This window comes from Protopterus annectens, chromosome 9.part0, assembly GCF_019279795.1.
Source record: "Protopterus annectens isolate FY-2018-M chromosome 9.part0, PAN1.0, whole genome shotgun sequence".
NCBI lineage: Eukaryota > Metazoa > Chordata > Ceratodontiformes > Protopteridae > Protopterus > Protopterus annectens.
Window position 1 is genome coordinate 1,764,136,925 of NC_056743.1, and position 23,112 is coordinate 1,764,160,036.

Genomic DNA, 23,112 nt, shown 5'->3' on the forward strand with positions numbered 1-23,112 from the left:
CAGGCGTGTTTTTGCAAATGTAAGAAAACTAAATGTAAGAAAACTGTGTTATATGTTCTAAGATTCAAAAGTGTAGCCACAGTGCACCCTACTGGAAGAAAGCTGATAAGTGAAGAATTTTGTGACTGTTTGATCTCAAGCTCGGAAACAGTATGTCTGGACCTCGGAAACAGTATGTCTGGACTAAGAAATTCTTTCTATTGTCTTAGGACAACAGTTAATTACTAGGTTTTATATGTAAAGTGTTCTTTATTGCTGTGGTTTCCTGGCAGGTGCAGGGTTACAAATAAATGTTAAATTTACTAGGTTTTATATGTAAAGTGTTCTTTATTGTTGTGGTTTCCTGGCAGGTGCAGGATTACAAATAAATGTTCAATTTTGAGTTCTGTGAGCCTGAGAAACTCCAGCAGAGGTGTCAAAAATGATGTAATGTGAAACGACTCAACAGTAATGTGTATATCAATTTAAGACTATATCAGAGAAAAAGATTTGGGCATTTTGGATTTTGTCTAAAGCTGATAACAACTCACCAGGCACTTGCTTTGCTCTCTATGTAAGTAGTTATTCAGAACTTAGTATTTTTCTTAGAGTTAGATAGGAATATAGCCAGATTAGCCTAGCTGTTTTATATATTTATGTCAAACTATCCTACAATATTGTTTTAAAAGTTTCCTGTGATCTCTGAACTCTTGATTAGCGCTGTATTGCATTGATGAGATTTGTCTTGTATTTTTATTATTTATTATTAAATATTTTTAAACCTGTCAACCGTGGCTGTTTTGCGTAGAGATAATTTAAGCTCTTAGAATACATTGCATGTATTTGGCAATGCTGTCCAAGCCACTCCAGTAGTCTTGCTGCTCAGTCACACTTACTATTTGGATAACAGTAATGGTCTACAGTGAAATTGGTCACGCTTTGGTAAGGGCCTTATAGTAGCTGATAATAGTGGTTGGTGGCAGTGATTTCTACTTTATAGTCTGGAGAGAAGGGGGCATAGCTGGATAACCTGTGTCAGCCTTCCCCAGGAGAGTCTATGTGTTTGTATATACCTCATATCTCAAAGTGTGTGTGTGTGTGTGTGTGTGTGTGTGTGTGTGTGTGTGTGTGTGTGTGTGTGTGTGTGTGTGTGTGTGTGTGTGTGTGTGTGTGTGTCAGCTACTTGGTCAGGGACATGACACACTGGTTGGACAGAGAGGATGCTGGAGGTTTTAGCTTGACCACTAGGCTGAGATCTGGACCCTATAGCTGTGCCAGTGGGGAGTCTTATTGGGAATCTGGAAAGAAATGGAGAAACCAGCCCCAGACTGACTGTGATTTCTGTGTGTTCTCAAGGGAAATTGTACTTTACTGTGTGTGGACTTGTTATCCCCCCAGTGTACACGCCCTCACTGGTGCTAGTGGTGGTGATTGAGGCTCCTTGATTATAGGACCAGTGCACCAGCGTCACAAGAACAATAATTTTTTAGTCTTTAAAAATAATACAAAAAACAAATGCAGTTTAAATAATTATACTAAATAAGACACAATATGAAAACATTGATTTAGAATAGATACAAGTTACGTGACAACAATTTAATAGTTATAGAAATTTTAGCCAGTTTATAGAGAAATTAAAGGTAAGTTAGTATAATGTAAACAGGAATTTCAATACTAAGTGAGAGAAAAGTAGACTTATGGTATATTTAAACAAAAAGTCTGTAGAGATATATTGATAGAAGTAAGAAAGTGAATGATGAAGGGAGAGTAAAGAGAGTCAGGAAGACTAAGGGTGGTGGAGCCTCTATCTTCATTAAGGACAGTAATACCTCCAGACTAGTTTGCCAGCATGATGCACTGGAACTACTCCAGGTACAACTGACAGTTGGCAAGGCACCCATCCAAGTTATAGCTAGCTATCGACTCCCCTCCATGACTCAAGATACCCATTCTTCTTACCTGGATCTACTTGACTCCATCAAAGTACCCCCTAACACCCTGATCCTTGGTGACTTCAACTACCACACCATAAACTGGGTGAACTGTTCTTGCACTAATGCAATCTCTCAATGATTCCTCGACTTCACCAGTTCTAACACACTAGACCAGCTCGTCTCATCCCCCACAAGGGGAGATAACATTCTGGACTTGGTTCTCACCAACATGGGCGATTGATGTACCACTCCCATAGTGTGTTCTTCCTTGGTGAGATCAGATCATCGGGCTGTCTCATTCAAAGTTTCTATTCCACCCAACCTCCCAGACATAATCAAGCTAAAAAACTTCTCAAAGCTGACTGCAATCTCCTAAGGGAGGGTATCTACAGCTTTACACCACCGCCCCCCTCAGAGGATGCAGACAACTATGCTAAACAGTATGCCAATGCAGTATACAAGCACCTGTACAACTGCATGGACTCAGCCATACCCAACAGAACTAAAATCAACTCCTCAAGGAAACACAAACCTGTCTGGTGGGCATCCTCTATCAACAGGCTTTACAACAAAAAGAAGAAACTGTTGTCCAAGGGTAAAAAGGAACAAATTCCAAATTGGAAAAACTCCCTCCTTAGCCTCAACAAGCAAATTAGATCACTAGTGAAACCCTCCAGTGCCAGTTATGAATTGAAACTAACCTCCATAACAAAGGGAAACCATAAAAGTCTTCTTCAGTTACGTCAGGAACCTCTTTGGCAAAGCCCAGGTGTGTTCTGAATTAGTACTTAACAATATCACTTACACAGATCCTGTTGACTTAGCCAACCTGCTAGCAGATAGGTTCAGTGCAAACTTCACCCCCTGCCCCCCCCAAGGGCCCTTTCGACATCTCTGATACTTGTCCCACACATCACATCTCCATAGATCAAATGTTACAGGCCCTATCCAAGGCAAAGAACACAGCTTCCATAAGACCTGATAGTATCCCAGGGTGTATTGTACACCATCTCCAGCAAGAACTGGCTTTGCCATGAGCATGCTATTCAGCTACAGTCTAAGTACAGGCTTCATTCCAGCAGAGTAGAGAACTGCCATTGTCATTTCCTTGCACAAAGGTGGTGCCACTATTGACCCTGGAAACTATCGCCCCACTAGCTTGACAAGTCTGACCTGTACAGCCATGGAGCTTATTATTATGGATCTCATAAACAAGGACATAGGCAATCTTCAAGCACTAGACCCCACCCAGTTTGGATTCGTCAAGGGCAGATCTTGTCTGTTGAACTTGGTTGACTTCTTTGAGACTGTCACCAAGGCCCTGGATGAGGGAAAGTCAGTACATACAGCTTACCTTGACTTGGCCAAGGCCTTTGACACAATCCCCAACTCAGGCATCATCGAAAAGCTAACACAACTTGGCATAAATCCTTATCTCATCAGGTGGGTGGCCAACTGGCTCACTGACAGGACCCTCAAAGTCAAAATAAGCACCTCCACCTCTGATAGCAGTCCTGTCAGTAGCAGAGTTCCCCGGAGAACTATCCTGGGACCCCTACTGTTTGGCATCTACAGATGCAGACAAAGACAAAAGGCCTGTGGTTGACCAAGTTTGAGGACGACTGTAAGTTGGGTGCTGTCATTGACTCCCGAAATGATGTTAACATACTGCAAGACGGATTCACAGCAACTAATGACTGGTGCCAAAGTCATGGCCTCAAGCTAAATGCACAAAAAGTATCATCATACCATTCAGCAAAAACACAACCCCTACTGGTTATCACATCAATGGCAACCCCCTAAGCACACAACCTGTGGTGAGTGGCCTGGGCAGTCAGGTTGATAACAACTTCACATTTGTCCATCATGTAGCGGCAGTGGTTAGAAAAGCCTTTTACTTGGTTCATCTCATAAGTAAAGGGATTGCATCTAGAAAAAAGGAGCTTATTACCTCTCTATACTCCCCTCATTAGACCAATAATTAAGTATAACGCGCCATTTGGGATGTACCTCTCCAAACATCTGCACCAGCTGGAAAGGCCATTGAAATAACTCACAAAGAGAATTCATGGCCTCCAACACCTATCCTATGTAGACAGGCTCAAATCACTATCACTCTTCTTGGTATCGTACAGATTGCTCAGGGGTGATCTGTGTCTCGCCTACAAGGCAATCTCAGACCCTGCACTACTAGAGATGCTCCATATCTGTAAGTCTAACTCCACACTCACTACCCACTCAAAAGGCCTGAATCTAATAAGCGACATCAAAAAAACCTGTTGGAGAGACAGGCTTGTCTCCCAGAGGCTGCCCCATCTCTGGAAGAGACTTCCCATACACGTCAAACAGAGCACCTCCCTGACTCTCTTCAAGTGCAACCTTGATGAGTGGATGGGAAACTACAAATTTGTCCCAGGGGTTCCACCTGTGTTCCTCACTAACATGGGTGACAGGTGCTGACTGAGGCTTCTTTTTTGGCTAGGCTTGTAAGGGCCTCAGGGCCATTAGCCTAGTAACCTCCTATGATCTTATGATCCTATGTAAAGTATGACTAGGTATTTGTGGTATTTAGGGATTTACTTTATCCTGGTGTTGAGCAAGAACAGAGCCAGCTGTTGGCTAGGAAGTCTTTTTGAATGGTTTTGAAGAATGGGAGGGACGGTATTGACCTGATGGACAGAGATAAGGAGTTGTTGGCCTTAGCAGCATGGTACGAGTACAGACAATGCCCAGCAGATTTGATAGTTTGTGTATACACAAGAGTTTTTGGTCAATGTACCATAATGATTGATTAAAAGCATAATTGTGTAGAACGTTATTTAGTGCTGGACAAGCAGATGGATTCTGGATAATTTTATAGGTGGTACTGTCAAGTCCAGATTAATGAGATCTGAGATAGCGCATTCCATACCTCTGCATAGTACTGAGACTAATAGGGCTATAGTTATCAGGGTCCATGGCCGGGCCATTCTTGTAAAATGGCATTAGAATGTCTGTTTAGATTAAAGAGGTTAAGTAGGGGGTTTAGATAAGCCACACTTGACACTGACAATCAGGCAACCCAGAATATTATCAGGGTACATGGATGCAGGTGTTCCAAGCTTTTGAGAAGGCTAAGAGGACTTGTTCCATAGTAATTACAGGGAGTGGCTGGGATTGTAGAATCTGTGGAGTAGCTATAACTATGGGAGGACAACTTGCACTAAATCTGTCAGTTAGGATATTAGCCACTTCCTTTGGGTCAGAGTGGGTAGTATTATTGTGGACTATAGCTCTGAACATTGTTGGGTGTTAGGTCTTGACTTCATGATACAGTTAAAAAAAGATTTGTAGTTATTTTTAGTTTTGGTGGCTATTTTAAATTCATATTCAGCATTGAGCTTTCTATTAGTTCATTAAAGTGTTTTACTACATTACATACGTGTACTCCTAAGATTGATATAGTTATTATCATTATGTAATGTTGTCTATGATGGTATAGGCATTTGCTTTTAAATGCTGTCATTATATTGGGTGTGGATAAGGACTGCCTTATCAATATAACTATTTAACTTGGAGTAGACAGTGGCTTTAACAATGCTTAGGTCATTCATTGATTAAAGACGATTTACTTCTAAGAAGTCCTGAAATATTGACATTTGCAAGGGAAGTATCACCAATTTCAATTTAAAGGTCACTGTTTGATAGTATGATTTAACAAGAGAGAATGATACATATGGAGCTGTGCAAAAACTGGCCATATTTATGAGGGTGAGATCAAAGGAATTAGGGTCCCTACTAGAATGGTTAAATGTTTGCAAGACAGAATTCACACTCTTAATGTCAAGGTAGCATTGAAGATGCCAAACATTAGTAAGGTCTATACTGAAAACTCGAACGTTGACCTACCCGAACACCTAAATGCCGACACATATTCCGCGAACCGCAAATACATCGAACGCCCTAAACCGCGAAATTCAAAAACTCAAAATATTATAGTTGTCCCATCCCACCACCCGCTACATACTACCTAACTAAATAAACCACATAAATACACTAAACAAAACCCTACTTCTAACCCTAAACTAAACCCTACTTCTAGCCCTACACTAAATCTTTCATATACCACCAAGTATGCACTTAACTTAACCCGCACACTGACCCTAAGGTCCGTAACTACAGCACACTTACCTTAAAAAGCTATACCCAAACAAACTAAATGATCCACACACATACACTTAATGAAACCCTACTTCTAACCCTATACTAAATCTAACATACATTACCGTCTATGCACTTACCTTAACCCTAAGGTCCGTAACTATTGCACACTTACTTTACGGTGCTATACCGCAGAAGGGCCAACCATGACAAATCGACGTTTTGGATTTCGCGCTTCAGGATGATTGAAGTTTTTGAGGTTCGATGAAGACGTGTCGGCGTTTACGTGTTCGGGTAAGTCAATGTTCGAGTTTTCAATATAGAAACCATTAGTAGTGTACATCACACAGTTAATTTACAGATAGTTCAAGTCCCCCTAAAAAAGGGGGTCTATATTACATGGTCGAAGTTCCGTAACTTCGACTGACATATGTTCGAACACATATGTCCGAAGTTACGGAACATCGAGTATCAATAAAAAAATAAAAACAAAAGGAAAAACAAAATAAAAGCATACATGCAGGGAAGCAAGCCACCCTGCACCCCCCACACCCCCCACTCTTTAAATATACCAACTCCGAGGTCGTGCTACAGTGCAGTCAGTAAAGGAAAAATTTCCTTTACTGCAATGTAGCGTGACCTCAGAGTTGGTATATTTAAAGAGTGTGGGGTGTGGGGTGCAGGGGGGCTTGCTCTCCTGCATATACCCTTTTATTTTATTTTATTTTATTTTTTTATTTTTTTATTGATACTCGAAGTTCTGTAACTTCAGACATATGTGTTCAAACATATGTCAGTTGAAGTTACGGAACTTCGACTATGTAATATAGACCCTAAGAAAGGTATTGGGGTTTAATAGGATTACAACCAAGGTGTTAAGATAGGTATCATGATCAGAAGGAGACATGGAGAGTGTTCAATAGCTAGCTATTTAGTGGTAATTCATCTTTTTCTAGAGTGATTTGGGCACTTAGAAGTTCAAATTTAGTGCCCCAAAGAATCTGTTTTGAGGTGATGGTATCCTTCACAAATACTGACTCCTCTCCACAACTGCCAGTAGGTCTGAAGATGTAGACACTAAACAAACACATAATTGTATTTGTATGGATGGAGGAATCCAATAGCCCATTTCACAGCCCTGTTCCTGGTTCTAGAAAGGCAGGTAACTGTTGCCATGTTCTTAGCCAGTTTACACATATAGGGGTATGATACATACCTACACACACACACACACACACACACACACACACACACACACACACACACACACACACACACACACACACATATATATATATATATATATAGAGAGAGAGAGAGAGAGACAGATGACTGAATGGTAGCACTCTGGGAGCACTTTCAGAGTTTCTTGCTGTACCCCCCCACACTCATATACATATACTTTAAAATCTGAAGTCACACACCAGTGGGGATAATGGAACACTTTAATCATGCTGCCTACGTTTCTACTGAATAGGATTTTAGGTAGTCTCCACTGTTTTCTTATAAATGAGGTGTCTTAAAAGATGGCTTTATATTCTAATTCTGAGGTAATTTCTTCAGTATGTGTAGAGTAATGTTATTTAGTTTAGACAACTGAAATCTGATCTGATCTCTTTTACTGCTAATACTGTCTTCTGACTGGTGATTTTGTGGTTAGTGTTTTACGTTTCATTCTTATTCCTTTATTTTAACTCTTCTATTCTAATAACAGCAAATTGTTAATTTTAGAGGGTTGATTTTAGAGGGTGTTGTACATGTTGCTTTTGTGTGTATAGTATGAAGTTTTATATTTATTTAACTACATTGTAGTATATGGTAAATTGGGTATGTGTTTATGCTAATTTGTATCTATCTACTTTACCATTTTGAAGTTAACTAAGTGTAGATATGGGTGTAGGGTTGTTTTATGTGGGCTAGCATGTTTTTGGGAGTGTCAGAGTGTATGTTCTCTATAGATATAAATCTGTATCTATATATCTACATACCTCTATATGTATATATCTATATATATTTAGATGTGCTCCGAAGATGCTGCTAAGGCAGTGAAACCACAGTCCAGTTTCGGTACATTTGATCATTAATTCTGTGATGATTTCACTTTAAATGTGTGGTGCTGGACTTTTTCTTTTTTGGTTGCATATACATATATGTATAATTTACTTACATTTACTGAACAGTACATTTATCGACGTGAATAAAGCCGACACCAAATGATCGAAATTATTCACATTGACACACTATTATGCATGCACTGAACATCAGTCTTGGTACATGCAAAATATTTAAACTAAACTAAAAAAAAAAAAATCACACTCCCATACTCACTGTTAATTTTATATTCTAACTTCAAGACTGCACAATTCTCAAGGAAAGGGTAAGTTCCCCAACCACAAGAACTGTCTGATTTGCTACTTTTGTCAGTATTTGTCAACCATCTGTTTGGTCAATCAAATTGCATCAACTAAACAGATGTTGACAAAAGTGTTGTTCAACAGAAATAGTGACTACCATATAGATACACACAGACACACACACACACACACACACACATACAGATATATATATATATATATATATATATATATATATATATATATATATATATATATTTATAGAGTAGCAGACTCCAAGTCAGACTCCCAACCATAGTCACGAGTGAAGTCCCACAGGGATCGATCCTGGGTCCCCTCCTGTTTGTCATCTACTTCTCTGAAGTCCAGACCAACACAAAGGGTTTCTGGCTGACCAGGTTTGCAGACGATTGCAAGCTGGGAGTCATTATTAACTCCCCAAGTGATGTAAGCATCCTACAAAAAGGCCTCACCGAGACCAACGATTGGTGCCACAACCATGGCCTTAAACTCAATGCCAAAAAATGCGTCGTCATTCCCTTTGGAAAAAACTCAGTGACCATGAATTACCACATCGATGGCGATCCACTGAACACTGAAGGTGTCATAAGAGACCTGGAAACACAGGTTGAAAGCAACCTCTCCTTTGACCACCACATAGCCACTGTGGTCAGAAAGTCCTTCTATGTGGTACATTTCATTGCTAAGAGTTTCGCATCCAGGAAAAAGGAGGTCATCGACTCTTTCTACTCCTCCCTCATAAGACCAATCATTGAATACAATGCCCCATTTGGCATGTGCCTCACCAGACACCTCTAACAACTGGAGAGACCGCAAAAGTACCTCACAAAGAGGATACTGGGCCTAAACACATGCCTTATATGGACAGACTCAAAAAACTCCACTTATTCTCTGTCTCCTATCGCCTACTTAAAGGCAATCTCTGCTTAATTTACAAAGTCATGTCTGACCCAACCTGATAGATATGCTACCTCTAAAGAAATCCCAATCCCTCAGCACCACACGCGCCAGACACCTCAACCTTATTACCTCAATCAACAGAACATGCTAGAGGGACAGGTTCTTAACCCAGAGACTGCCCATGCTCTGGAACAGACTTCCAGTACTCATCCAGCAGAGCACCTCACTAGCCCTCTTCAAGAGAAATCTTGACGAGTGGATGGGAAATAGAAAATTCACCCTGGGAATCACTTCAGTGGCTCTGCCCGATAGAGGCACTAGAAACTAATGTCGGGCGGCACAATGCCAGGGCAATCCTATGAGCTAGGCTTGTAAAGGCTTTAAGGCCATTAGCCGAGTACTCGCCTATGAACCTATATATATATATATATATATATATATATATATATATATATATATATATATATATATATATATATTAGGGTCTATATTAGAACACTGAACTTTCAAAAGTTCGTGTGTTTAATATCGAACCCTATTAATCGAAAATTTAAAACATCGAACATACAGAACAGCAAATTTTTTCCTAGGGAAAAATTTGCTCTTCCAAAACACATATACACAACACAAGCACACCTAACAAACAGCAATCAACACACATACACCTAAACTCTTACACCTAACCCTACACCAAACTATACATACACCACTAACTATCCACTTACCTTAACCCAAACCCTAACCCTAAGGTCTATCACTATTGCACAGTCACATCACCCGCGCCCTAACCCTAACTCACCTACCCCGCCCTAACCCTCACATCCACACAATCTCACACTTACCATAACCCAACCCGTAACTTTCCACCACAGCGCTGAAAATACCAAAGCAACAGAAATGGATAACCAAATTCTTTCCTAGGAAAAAATGTGATTTTCTGTTTCTTCAATATTTTCAGCGTTCGATGAAAAAGGGTCAATATTAGAACACTCAAAATTTTGAAAGTTCGTGTTCTAATATAGACCCAAATATTATATATATATATATATATATATATATATATATATATATATATATATATATATATATATATCTATATATATTTATATATATATATATATGTATATATATATATATATATATATATATATTATATTATATTATATTATATTAAAAAAAATTTGCCTGAATCTCCTTGTGTTCTGACTGTGCTTCTCAAACATTTTGGAAATACAGAGTATATTTTAGCGCATTTATTATAACTGTAATTGCCTTAATATTGCTACAACTCATGTGCTCTAGGTTGCACTGCATCTGAATTGTTTGTGTGTTTTAGCTGCTTTTCTGTATATATAGACTTCTCTGTATATGTAGACTAGCTACTTACTCTGCTGTATTACTGCCTCTTAAATTGTTTTTCAGTTGTGCACTTGCCTTGCTTCATTTAAAAAGTTTTAAATTGCTAATTTTGTAGAGTTTTAATTGCATTTACTGTTTAGGACTACACACTCGTGTGTCAGCCTTTTCTGTGTTTATTTACTGTATTATTGCATTGTTTAGCCTGTTTCAACAAAAAAATACTATCTTGTTTGCTCGTTTCCCACTATCCTAGCCAGTCCATATCCCAGGCTTTGCTTGTCTCAGGATTTTATTTTCTGTGTCCAGTGCTATCCAGACTTTGCTGTGGTAGAGGGAAGTCCTACTGCTTACCAGTGGGAGTGGTGAGCATTGTACTGCCTGTCTAACGCTAGAGGAGTGGTTTCCAGCTCTGAAATTGTAATTGTATTACCTTTTTGGGCTGACTTCTATCCCTTTCAACTTTCTGGCTTAAAAACATGTGTGTTTGCACATTTTTAACATCGTGCAGCACTGCAAGGCTACAATTATACTATTCCAGGTGCCAGAAAGTCTGCTCTTTAAAATTTCCTTAGAACTAGCTGGTTTTTGAGTAGTAGCACTAAAATCTGAAGCCCTGTGACTAGCACTTGCTCTAGAACCTGCTGGAAAGTATTAGGAAGCCTGAAACTGATACAAGCACTCAACTCTCCTTGTCAATAAGGAGAAATTAATCGTAGGCACTAAACAGCCTATAATTGCAAAGTACCTTGCAAAGGTAAGGGAAAACAGCTCTTAAACTTTACAAAAAAAGCACCTAAACAGGCATGTCCAAGGTAGAGCTTCCAGTAATTTCTCCTGTCCACATGGTGAATCTGGGCATACTGGGGTAATGCGGCAACTGCCTCATGTACACAGACAATCCTCTCCTCCTACCACCCAACACTACAACCTGCGAGAGATGCACTTACATAGCCAAACTGGAAGCAAAGCTCTCTCTGGACAAGATTGTGCTAGACAGCCAAGAGGAGAAAGTTAACACCTGCACTATACCTCTAGCAACTCATAGCCCTTCAAAACCCACACCATCAACACCCACACATAGCAACACTAAACTCACATATGCGGAGGCTCTTAACATTAACCTGTCCAAGCAACAAGGACCTCCGAAACTGAAACGCAAACAAACACCAGTCACAACCAAAGTGACATATAGCTCACAACACCAGTGTGCCACCCAACAACAGCCCCTAAGGCAAGACAATGTACCCAGCACTTTAATCATAGGTGCCTCTATAGTCAGGCACACTGATGTCCCACTCACCAGGCTGAACAAGGAGAAAATTACAGTCAGCTGCCTGTCGGGTGCCAGAATCTGCCACATAACGCATGCACTCAAGTCACTCCACAACAAGTACAAATACGACTCTGTCGTTGTCCATGCTGGAGTGAATGACTTGAGATGTATTTCCCTGGACTACATGAAAAGAGACATGGAAGAGCTCTTGGATCATGTGGCCCAGGCAGGTATGACCCTAGCCCTGAGTAGCATCCTGCCTTCGCCCAGAATAATACCACAGTATAAGGACAAAATGATTGACTTCAACAGTTGGCTAAGCTTCTGGTGTCATTCAAAGGGGATCTAGTATTTGTCTGCCTAGGAAGACATGACCGACAAACCACGATGCTTTTCCAGAGATGGTCTGCACCTGTCACCCCTGGGATTCAGGTTACTGGCTAAAGCTCTTCCCACCCCTATAGTGACTTTTTTAGGCAAGGTTCAAAGGATAAAACCACCACCGTAACAGATACAAGCATGCAAAATCTGAAGGTAATGCTACTCAATGCTAGAAGTCTAAATATCAAAATGCACTCTCTCGAGGCACTCCTAAAAATGGAGAACATAGATAAATATGCAGTAACTGAGACCTGGTTCAAGGCTCCAGAGAGCACCCCTGCAATACCAGGCTACAACTCTTACCACACTTTTCGGCCACAAAACCAAGGCCGAAACAGTAAAGGTAGGGGAGTGTCCATATTCACCAAGGATATTCACACCTCCAGGCTAGTTGCCCAACACAATGCATCTGGAATTCTCCAGGTGCAACTAACACTAGATAAGACTGCAATCCAAATTGTATCTTACTACAGATCCCCACCTTGCCCCAAGATTCTCACTACACCTTTCTAAACATACTAGAAATTATTAAGATACAACCAAACACCTTAACACTGGGTGATTTCAACTACCCTACCATTAACTAGGAAAACTACTCGGGTACCAACTCCTTTTCCCAACGGTTCTTGGAATTCATAAATTCCAATGCCCTGGATCAACTAATCCATTGTCCCACCAGGGGCTTCAATATCCTAGACCTGGTCATTACTAACATAGGAGATAGATGCTCCACATCAGTGGTCACCACCTCATTGGTCAGGTCTGACCATAAGCAAATCACTCTTGACATCCACATCCCACCCCCCAGTAAGGAAACCTCCTTAAAATAGTTCTCCAAAGCCAACTTCATGATAATGAAGTCAGAAGTGACAAACTTCCCGACACTCATGCAGACGGGATCTGAAAGTTCGACTGCAGAATCCTACACTAAGGCACCGTACGAGCATATCCACTCGTGCATGAATCGTGCCATCCCAAATAGAACCAAGATGCTCTTCTCCAAAAAAAGGAAGCCAATCTGGTGGTCCCCTGCTATAAACAAACTATACAACAGGATGCAAAAAACTCTCTCACCAGCCACAGTAAGAAGCTGAGATCCCTCATAAAATCCTCAAAAGCTAGTTACAAAAATAAAATTGCCAAAGATTCCAAAGACAACCACAAGGCATTCTATAGTTATGTCAAGAATCTAAATGGCAATGCTCAGATCTGCTCTGAGCTACAACAGAATGGCATTAAATATACTGATCCCAAGGATATTGCCAATATCCTGGCAGATCGATTTAGTGCCAACTTCACCGCTCTCTCACCCCTTAATGGGCCCATCTCAATACCAAAAGATTGCCAAATTCCGATAATCATGGCCACACAGGTAGAAACTGCACTCTCCAAAGCTAAGAATACAGCATCCATGGGACCAGATGACATCCCAAGCTGTGTACTACATGAACTACAAAATGAAATGGCACCTCACCTAAGTGTCATGTTTACTCATAGCCTCACCTCAGGCTTTGTGCCCACTGAGTGGCACACAGCTACAGTATCCCACTCCACAAGGGGGGATCCGCCCAGGAACTACCATCCCATCAGTCTGACAAGCCTGATCTGCAAGGTCAGGGAATGCATTATCATGGAACTTATAAACAAAGATATTGGCAACCTTCAAACACTGGACCCCACCCAGTTTGGGTTTGTAAAGGGCTGATCTTGTCTCCTGAATCTGATTGACTTCTTCAAATCAGTCTCCAGAGCTGTGGACGAGGGTAAGGCAGTCCACACAGCCTATCTGGATCTTGCCAAGGCCTTCAACACCATCCCCCACTCTGGAATCATAGATAAACTTATTAAGCTGGGCATAAATCCCTACGTCACTCGATGCGTTGACAACTGGCCTACTGACAGAACCCAGACTGTAAAAGTAGCCGACTCCAAATCCAGCTCCAGACAAGTGACAAGTGGAGTACCTCAGGGTTCAGTCCTGGGATCCCTCTTGTTTGGCATCTACTTCTCTGAAGTACAGGCCAACACTAAGGGACTCTGGCTAACAAAGTTCGCAGATGATTGCAAACTGGGAGCCATTATTGAATCCCCAAATTATGTGGATATTCTACAAAAGGGCCTTACAGAAACAGATGCCTGGTGCCAGAGCCATGGGCTCAAGCTTAATGCCAAGAAATGTATAGTTATCCCCTTTGGAAAAAAAACATGTACCCATGAATTATCACATAGGTGGCAGGACACTAAACATCGAAAGTGTGATGAGAAATTTAGGGACACAGGTGGACAGTGGTCTCACTTTCGATAACCACATTGCCACAACAGTCAGGAAATCCTTCTATGTGGCACACGTCATCACTAAGGGCTTTTCATCCAGATAAAAGGAGGTCATTGTCCCACTGTACTCATCCCTCATTAGACCCATTATAGTGTATAATGCACAGTTTGGTATGTACCTCACAAGACATCTGCAACAGCTGGAAAGGCCACAGAAATACATCACTAAAAGAATCACAGGCCTAAAGCAGATGCCATATGCTGACCATCTAAAAAAACTCCAGCTATACTCTGTGGCATATCGTCTACTCAGAGGCAATCTCTGCTTAACATACAAGGCCATGTCAAACCCTGAGCTGTTGGACATGCTCCACTTAAAGAAATCCCAGTCCCTCAGAGCCACACGCTCCAGGGATCTAAACCTTGTCATCACAATGAACAAAACATGCTGGAGGGATAGGTTCCTGACCCAGAGACTCCCCATACTCTGGAATAGACTGCCCATACATGTCAAGCAGAGCACCTCATTGGCCCTTTTCAAAAGGAACCTTGATGATTGGATGGGAGATAGGAAATTCACCCCGGGGATCATGTCAGTCTCCCTGCTAGACAGGGGTCTAGAGAAGTAAATATTGTGGGAAGAAATATCCAGGGAATTGTTATGGCTAGGCTTGCATAGGCCCTAGGGCCGATAGCCTAGTACCAACCTATGAACCTATGAACCTATATATATATATATATATATATATATATATATATATATATATATATATATATATATATATAGAGAGAGAGAGAGATATAGATATAGATAGGTATGTGTCTTTTCAGGTCAACTACATGAATATATATATATATATATATATATATATATATATATATAAACAAAACAAATTACAAAAGGAAAACTCACAGCTTCCATTTGTGTTCAGCAAAACAAAAATACCAACCTCACATACAGCAACTAACATAAACCCATCATACAAACTAAATTATAAAGAAAAGTGCTTTATGTGTTGGCATAACGATTAAGGTGTTTAACTTACAGACACAATGTGCAGGGTTTGGTTTTTTACATGGAGTGATTTGCTGGGCTTAAAATGGCCCACAAGAGCAGTCAATCTAGCACTAATCTATTAACATATATATATATATATATATATATATATATATATATATATATATAGATTTACTTTCTTTAAAAGAAAGTACATTACATCAAATTTTACTTACCCGAGCTGAAATCTCCGAATCTTCAATTAACCAAAACCAGACTGACAAAATCCTTTCCCTGTGAAAGGAGCCACTTGTGTGTATGTATGTATATGAACCCATGGTCGTACAACCACCAAGAAACAGCAATAACACACAAAGTGCTTTGTTCTACCACTGCAGATTCAGCTATAACACTATTCAAATGTACATGATTTTAGTGAGCTGTAAAACTGCAAATAGCTGTCAACTGAGAGATTCTGACAAACTGCCCTGAAACTATATATGTGTCTCTCTCTTTCTGTGAGTGTGTATATATCTCTGGATCTTCAAGTGTGTTTGTGTCTGTGTGTGTGTGTGTGTGTGTGTGCATATTTTATACATATATACAGATTTATACAGTTTTATACACACACACACACACACACACATATATATATATATATATATATATATATATATATATATATAAGGAATATAGATCTGCACATATACATACATGTATTAGTGCTGGCTTCCCTATGATTATGACTATAGTAAAGTTAGTTAGCATGTATCAGATAATTTTATAAATTAAATGTGTATGTGATGCCTCAGTCAGGAGTACCAGCTTGTTAAGCAGATTGCTCAAACTTTGTACCTTAAGTACTAAAGGCAAGAGTCTAAATCCTCCACACCAAATGGAAAACATCATTAACATTTGCTAAATCACTGAGGATTACTGCCAGTCATTTGGTGCTATGGTTTAAAGGAAGGAAACTGATTGTAGTAAAAAATAGCATCATGAGACATGTTATTTAGATGTGATCCTTGGTTTCCATGTTCTGTTGAATATTGACAGTGTTTTTACAGGTTCATAGGAGGTTACTAGGCTAGTGGCCCTAGATCCCTTACAAGCCTAGCCATGTTATTCCCAAATTGCCTCATTTGCCTTTGGTTAGATGGACGTAATCCACAGAGTGAGTCTATGATAAGCCCCCTTGCCCATGAGGGACATGGCTGCCACCCCTGGGCTGAATTTGCAGTTTCCCATCCATTTGTCCAGGTTGTGCTTGAATAGGTTCAGTGAGGGGCTCTGTTTCATGTGAATCGGAAGTTTATTCCAGAGTAATGGCAATCTCTGGGAGATGTATCTGTCTCTCCAACATGTCCTGTTAATGTCACAGGCTCGGTTAAGATCCCTAGAGTGAGTGACTCTTGTGCCATTTGACTTGCAGATGTGCAACATATCCATCAGGGCAGGGTCAGAGACTGCCCTGTAAGCCAGGCACAAGTCATCTCTCAGCAGACTATATGATACACAGTACAGTGACAGGGTTTTCAGACTATCCACATAAGTCATGGTTTGGAGGCCCTGTATTTTCTTGGTCAGAAACCTCTGGGGTCTCTCTAGCTGCTGCAGGTGTTTGGTGAGGTACATGCAGAAGGCAGCATTGTACTCTATTAATGGTCTGATGAGGATCGAGTACAGTGGAGTTATAACATCCCTAGGCCTAGATGTGATGGCCTTACTTATGAGAAGAGCAACATAGAAGGATTTCCTTTCCACTGTGGAAAATCGGTGGTCGAAGTTCTGACTGCCATTTGCCTGTGCTCCCAGATCTCGCACCATTGGGTTTGAACTTAGGGGGGATGCTGTCAATATTGTAATTAGCTCTGAATTCCACTTTGCCAAAGGGGATAATAATGCACATTTTTGCATTTGGTTTTAAACCGTGGCTTTGGCAACAGTCATTTGTCTATGTTAGCCCCTCCTGTAATGTGTGAACATCACTGGGAGAATCAATGACTACACCAAATTTGCAATCATCAGCGAATTTGGTAAGCCAAAGGCTGTCTACTTTAGCCTGGACTTCCAAGAAATAGATTCTAAACAGTAAAGGGCCCAGTACAGGCCCTTGCAATATGCAACTGGTAATGGGTCTACTGGTAGTGGTGGAATCACCAACTTTGACAGTATGTATTCGGTTAGTGAGCCAACTGGCTACCCATCTAGTGATGTAAGGGTTAATCCCCAACTGGGAGAGTTTCCCAGTGATACCTGAGTGGCGGACTGTGTCAAAAGCCTTAGCTAGGTCAAGATAGGCAGTATGCACCGTCTTACCTTCATCCAGGGCTTTCGTGACTTTCTCAAAGAAGTATACTAGGTTTAATAAACATGATCTACCCTTAATGAAGCCAAACTGGGTTGGGTCTAGAATTTGTACTGTACTCTGCATTATTTGGAGTGATGACCATTACTGCCTGCTCTTCACCATGCATTATGTTGTCATTGTTTCATGCTACTGTGATACAGTCTTCTCTACAAGATCAGATTGTAAAGAATTTCTGCATTTAATTAAAAACTGTTACTCTGGCATTTGGCACTTCTTAATTAGCTGTTTCCTGTTGCAAGGGTGCATGGTTTCAATCTTTCCACCTTCATTTACCTACTGTGTGCCATTGAACAAGTCACTTAATCAGACAGTGCTTTGCAGCAAGTGGGAATTTGGGCTAGACTCCTTAAGTTCTCAAGGGCTACATGCCTACTGGTTAGGAACCTGTCATTGTTGCTTGACAGCCATTCCCCATTGCATAGTTGATCTTGTCCAGAAGATTTAATAGCAATATCACCAGCTCACCATATTTGTTTAACATATCATAGACAATTTATTCTTCAAGAGCAGCGTTCACTGCATTTGTAGACGAGGTACTGAAATGCAGAGGTTGGTTTCCTTTTATGTAGAATTTAGATTACTTCTACAGAGATTGTGCACATTAACTCAGCATACTTCTATTTTTATCATAGATCTACTTCATGGACAGTAGTCTCTCCTTTGATAATCACATTGCCACAGTGATCAGGAAATCCTTCTACGTGGCACACCTCATCACAAAAGGTTTCTCATCCAGAAAAAAAGAGGTCATTGTTCCCCTCTACTCATCACTCATTGGACCCATTATAGAGTACAACGCCCCTTTTGGTATGTACCTCACAAGACATCTACAACAACTGGAAAGGCCGCAAAAATACCTCACAGAGAGGATTACTGGCCTCAAACAGATGCCTTACACAGACCATCTCAAAAAACTCCAGCTTTACTCTGTCGCATATCGCCTAATCAGAGGCAATCTCTGCCTAACATACAAAGCTATCTCAAACCCAAAGCTGTTGACATGCTCCTCTTAAAGAAATCCCAATCCCTCCGAGCTACACGCTCTAGGGACCTAAACCTTGTCACCACAATAAACAGAATATGCTGGAGGGATAGATTCCTGTCCCAGAGACTTTCCATACTCTGGAACAGACTACCTATCTATGTCAAACAGAGCTCCTCATTAGCACTTTTCAAAAACAATCTTGATGATTGGATAGGTAATAGGAAATTCACCCTGGGGATCACTTCTGTGTTTCTGCTTGACAGGGGCACAGGAAAATAATTTTCTTGAGTGGCGAAAGCCAGGGTACCTTTTTGGCTAGGCTTGTATAGGCCCTAGGGCCAATAGCCTAGTACCTACCTATGAACCTATGAACCTATGTGACTGAAAACTCAAAATACTGAATTTCATTTGACTGAGACCACAATACCTAATTTTCAAAATACTGAAAAATCATTTGACTGAGTCTCATTATACTGAAAGCTTACAATGCGGAATTTCAAAATATTGAATTTTAAGCTATAGACATGCACACTTACAACACCAAAGACTAACTCTTTCCAAAACTTAAAAACTACTTACTTACACTCTTAACAAAAAACGGATGATATAAAATCAAACTAGGTGGGGGTTATGCCCCTCATACCCCCCTAACTATATATACTAACTCCAGGATCGCACTACAGTGGGGAAAAGGTCATATACTTTTTACTTACCTTACAGTATTGTACACACTGTCACTACTGCCAAGAATGTACAAAACATCTTCCATATTGCTTTAGATACGTTCCATAAAAATTTAAAGAGACATACCCACATTTAGAATCACTACAGCACTATTTTCTTTATTCTGACAGTCGACACTTTAAGTTACAGTAATGTTTTTTTTATCACAAGCAAGTCACAGGTGAAGGAAAACACACCTCACGTCTATGGCTTAAAATTCAGTATTTTGAGTTTTCAGTCATGTGAAGTAGACCAGTTATCAGATGGTTAATATTTCTTATGCTTTCATAAACACTCTTCTGTCTATGGTAGTGCACATGGTTCGATCTTATGGTATGGTGCTAGACATCATTATACAATTTCATGTAGGTCATCCGAAGCCAGGAATAAAGTATGTGTAATTTTATTTCTTCATAACAATAAGGGGTGGACACAGACAACAAAGTGGCTATAATTGTTGCTGGTGGGCTGTCAGTAGATGAAAGTACCTTGTGCTCTTATCTGGTTACTTTTAAACGGCCTTTAATCTGGATCTGTGGGACATGAATGTGTGTGTTTGTGTGTGTGCATGTGTGTGCGTGTGTGTGTGTGTGTGTGTGTGTGTGTGTGTGTGTGTGTGTGTGTGTGTGTGTTGAGGGGGTGAATTAAGTTGGAATACTTTGGCTACTGTGTGTTTATGTGAAACAAATTTGAAATATGTGACTTTGGTCATTATTTTTTGACACACATCTGACAAATATGACATCAACAATGTACAGTAGCTATAATTGCTAGGTTTGGGAATGTCTGTGGTTGAAAATGACTGGCCTGCTGAGCTGATAAAAATTAAATCATTAGTCTGTCTTTGCAGGACTAGTGTACATGTGTGCAAAGCAAATCGGAATACATTTACTGTAGCCATTTTTATTATAATCAGATATATGATGTGTTCACAGTCAATACAATGGCTGTAACTGAGTATAGATACTGGTGGATTATTTAGACAACGTTTTGGCCTTTTAATTATTGAAATGTTCTAAAATGGGTATTTCTGCTATTATTGGTTCATACATTGTTCATTTCTTACTGGAAAAAAATGTTCAAAACTATAAATTTGAAACACACTAAGAAATATTGCTGCACTAACAATCTGAAAGGTAAACTAAACTTATTAAATGACATAGACACAGTCCTAAAAATGTGCAGCACATGCAACATGGTTTGAAGCAATCTGGGCCCAATCTGCTAGTGGTCGAATGCATTTTCAAGGAATGAGTTTTAATTCATTTTCAATGAATGCGAGTTTCCAGGAAAGAGAAGTTAATTGTTTTTCATCCTAAGTCTGTTTTCAATGTGAGACTGTTTTGTTTATGGTTATTAGGTTTGTGCTCTAAAATTTTAATTTTTATTTAAATTACATCCAAATCTCTGTAATCATTGTAAAAGTAAAGAAGGAGATAGTACACACACAGTCTGATAGGTTTAAACAATATTTATGGTAATTGTAGAGAAACAGACACATAATGGGTTACTGGAATGGGTGTGTATGGGGGGGTGCTATTTCATTACCCTTCCTAGGATCCCATTTGACCATGATCCAGCTCTGCTAATGATGACTGGAGAAGGAAGTTGTAAGTACCTTATCCAAAGTAAGCAAAGGATGTATGCTGAGTAAGGGGTCCAAGAGGTCCTTATCTAGCATCAGTTTCTGTTTCTGTGAAGATAAAAAGGGGTTTTGAAATGTTACTGCTAATACTTCTCAGTGACAGCCATGGTCTCCACCATACCGAGGGTTGGATGTCCTTACACTCAGCACCTTCCCTGAAAACTTAATTTCTTGGATGTCATATAGTAAATATGAACCACTGAGACATTCCAAGTCCCAGAAGATAATGCCACAAGGAAATAAATGATATTCTTCCTGAATGTCTTAAATTTCAAAGACATACCCCAAAGAAGTAATGCTACAAGAATATTACATTAGTTTGCTACATTTATTGTATTCCCAGTAAGCCTTCATTCACATATTTGTTTTGATAATGATACACAGAAACAATCATCTGTACCTCTTCCAGAGCAGAAACAGAAAACACACTTCTAAGTGTCTCATCTTCTTAGCATCAGCTTAACCTGATAAGTTCACTAATTGCTATAGGCAATTTACAAGATGAAATCAGTTATGGGCCAACAGTTTGCTGAGAACCACATGAATCTTCTTGCTTCTGAAAAACAGATAATACATTGTATTCTGCATTTATGTCTGCAGATTGTTTGCTGAACAGAAATGAAGAATTGGCAAAAGCCTCTTGTAAAATTACAAGAAAATCTACTCACCCGCCTCCTCTTCTCAAAGTTGATAAGCCCACTCTAAAAAAAAAATAAGACAAGTATGAGCAATTTATGTAGCATTTTAGAGATATTAAAAATACACAAATGGTGGTATATAAAGAAGTTGCATGTGGATGAAACTGAAAGTGGGTTATAAGCCAATAGTAAGAAGCTATGCAGAGTCTATGAGTAACCATCACTGAAGTCCACCTTATGGTGGCCAAAGAATTATGTGCACCAGGCACTGATGGTGACAATATGACAATACCTTAGCATTCAAAGAGCAGAGTCATTGTATGAAGCCCCGATATAAATTTTGGCAGAAGAGACAAAAGATTAAAGCTATGAGTTGTTAATGAGCTGCTTTCGGTGTTCCAGGGTTTGAATCATTCAGCCTATGTTTGGCCTGCTGAGTGACTCGGAACAAGTCACTTAGCCAGACGGTGCTCTGGAGAAATTGAGCTAGACTCCTGAGTGGTCTCCCGGACTACATGCATAGTAGCTACCTGTAAATTTGTGAAAACATGAGACTGAAGTGGAAATACAAGGGATGCTGGGGAGAGCATTATGCCATATGCCCAGGCAGGCTGCACCATATGGTCAAGGGAGGTTAATGTCACTATGTGCATAACTTGTGATACCCTGATGCAGGAAATGTGATCTTGAAGCTTATGCCAAAATATGTTAGTGGGGGGATTAAAAATGCATTTGATATTACTTGAGTCTTACTTCAGTTCTTCAACCCATAGTCTTTCTATTGAACATTGGCTTCAGAATAAGTAAGGGAATTCAGAAGGCTTGGAGCAGATGACATACAATTCAAGCCTAGACAATGGTAAACTATATAATGCTGGATGTTAGCTCGTCTGGAATACTTGTGATGAGATAATGCAGTCATTCTTCATTGCTGGGAACATCATGTTTGTCTGTTATTGTTAATAGTGCACTATTCTTTCAATGTTCACCCTTAAAAATATTTATTACTTTAGGTATATAATATTTTCTTGCATGCTACAGATTTATATTCACTACATGTATTAACTCATTGTATTCAGTTCTCCCATTCCATACAATTAATGTCCATTTTTAAGTACTTTGTACTTCTTTAGGTAAC

General features: G+C 39.9%; 1 protein-coding gene across 1 annotated transcript in view; it reads right to left on the reverse strand.

Moving 5' to 3' along the window:
• Positions 1 to 23,112, reverse strand: part of RGL3 (ral guanine nucleotide dissociation stimulator like 3) — a 958,134-nt gene that overhangs the window by 453,959 nt on the left and 481,063 nt on the right. The window contains exon 12 of the mRNA XM_044084617.1: positions 22,005 to 22,037. Coding sequence (XP_043940552.1) covers positions 22,005 to 22,037 — 33 coding nt within the window. The remainder of the gene's footprint in view (positions 1 to 22,004; positions 22,038 to 23,112) is intronic.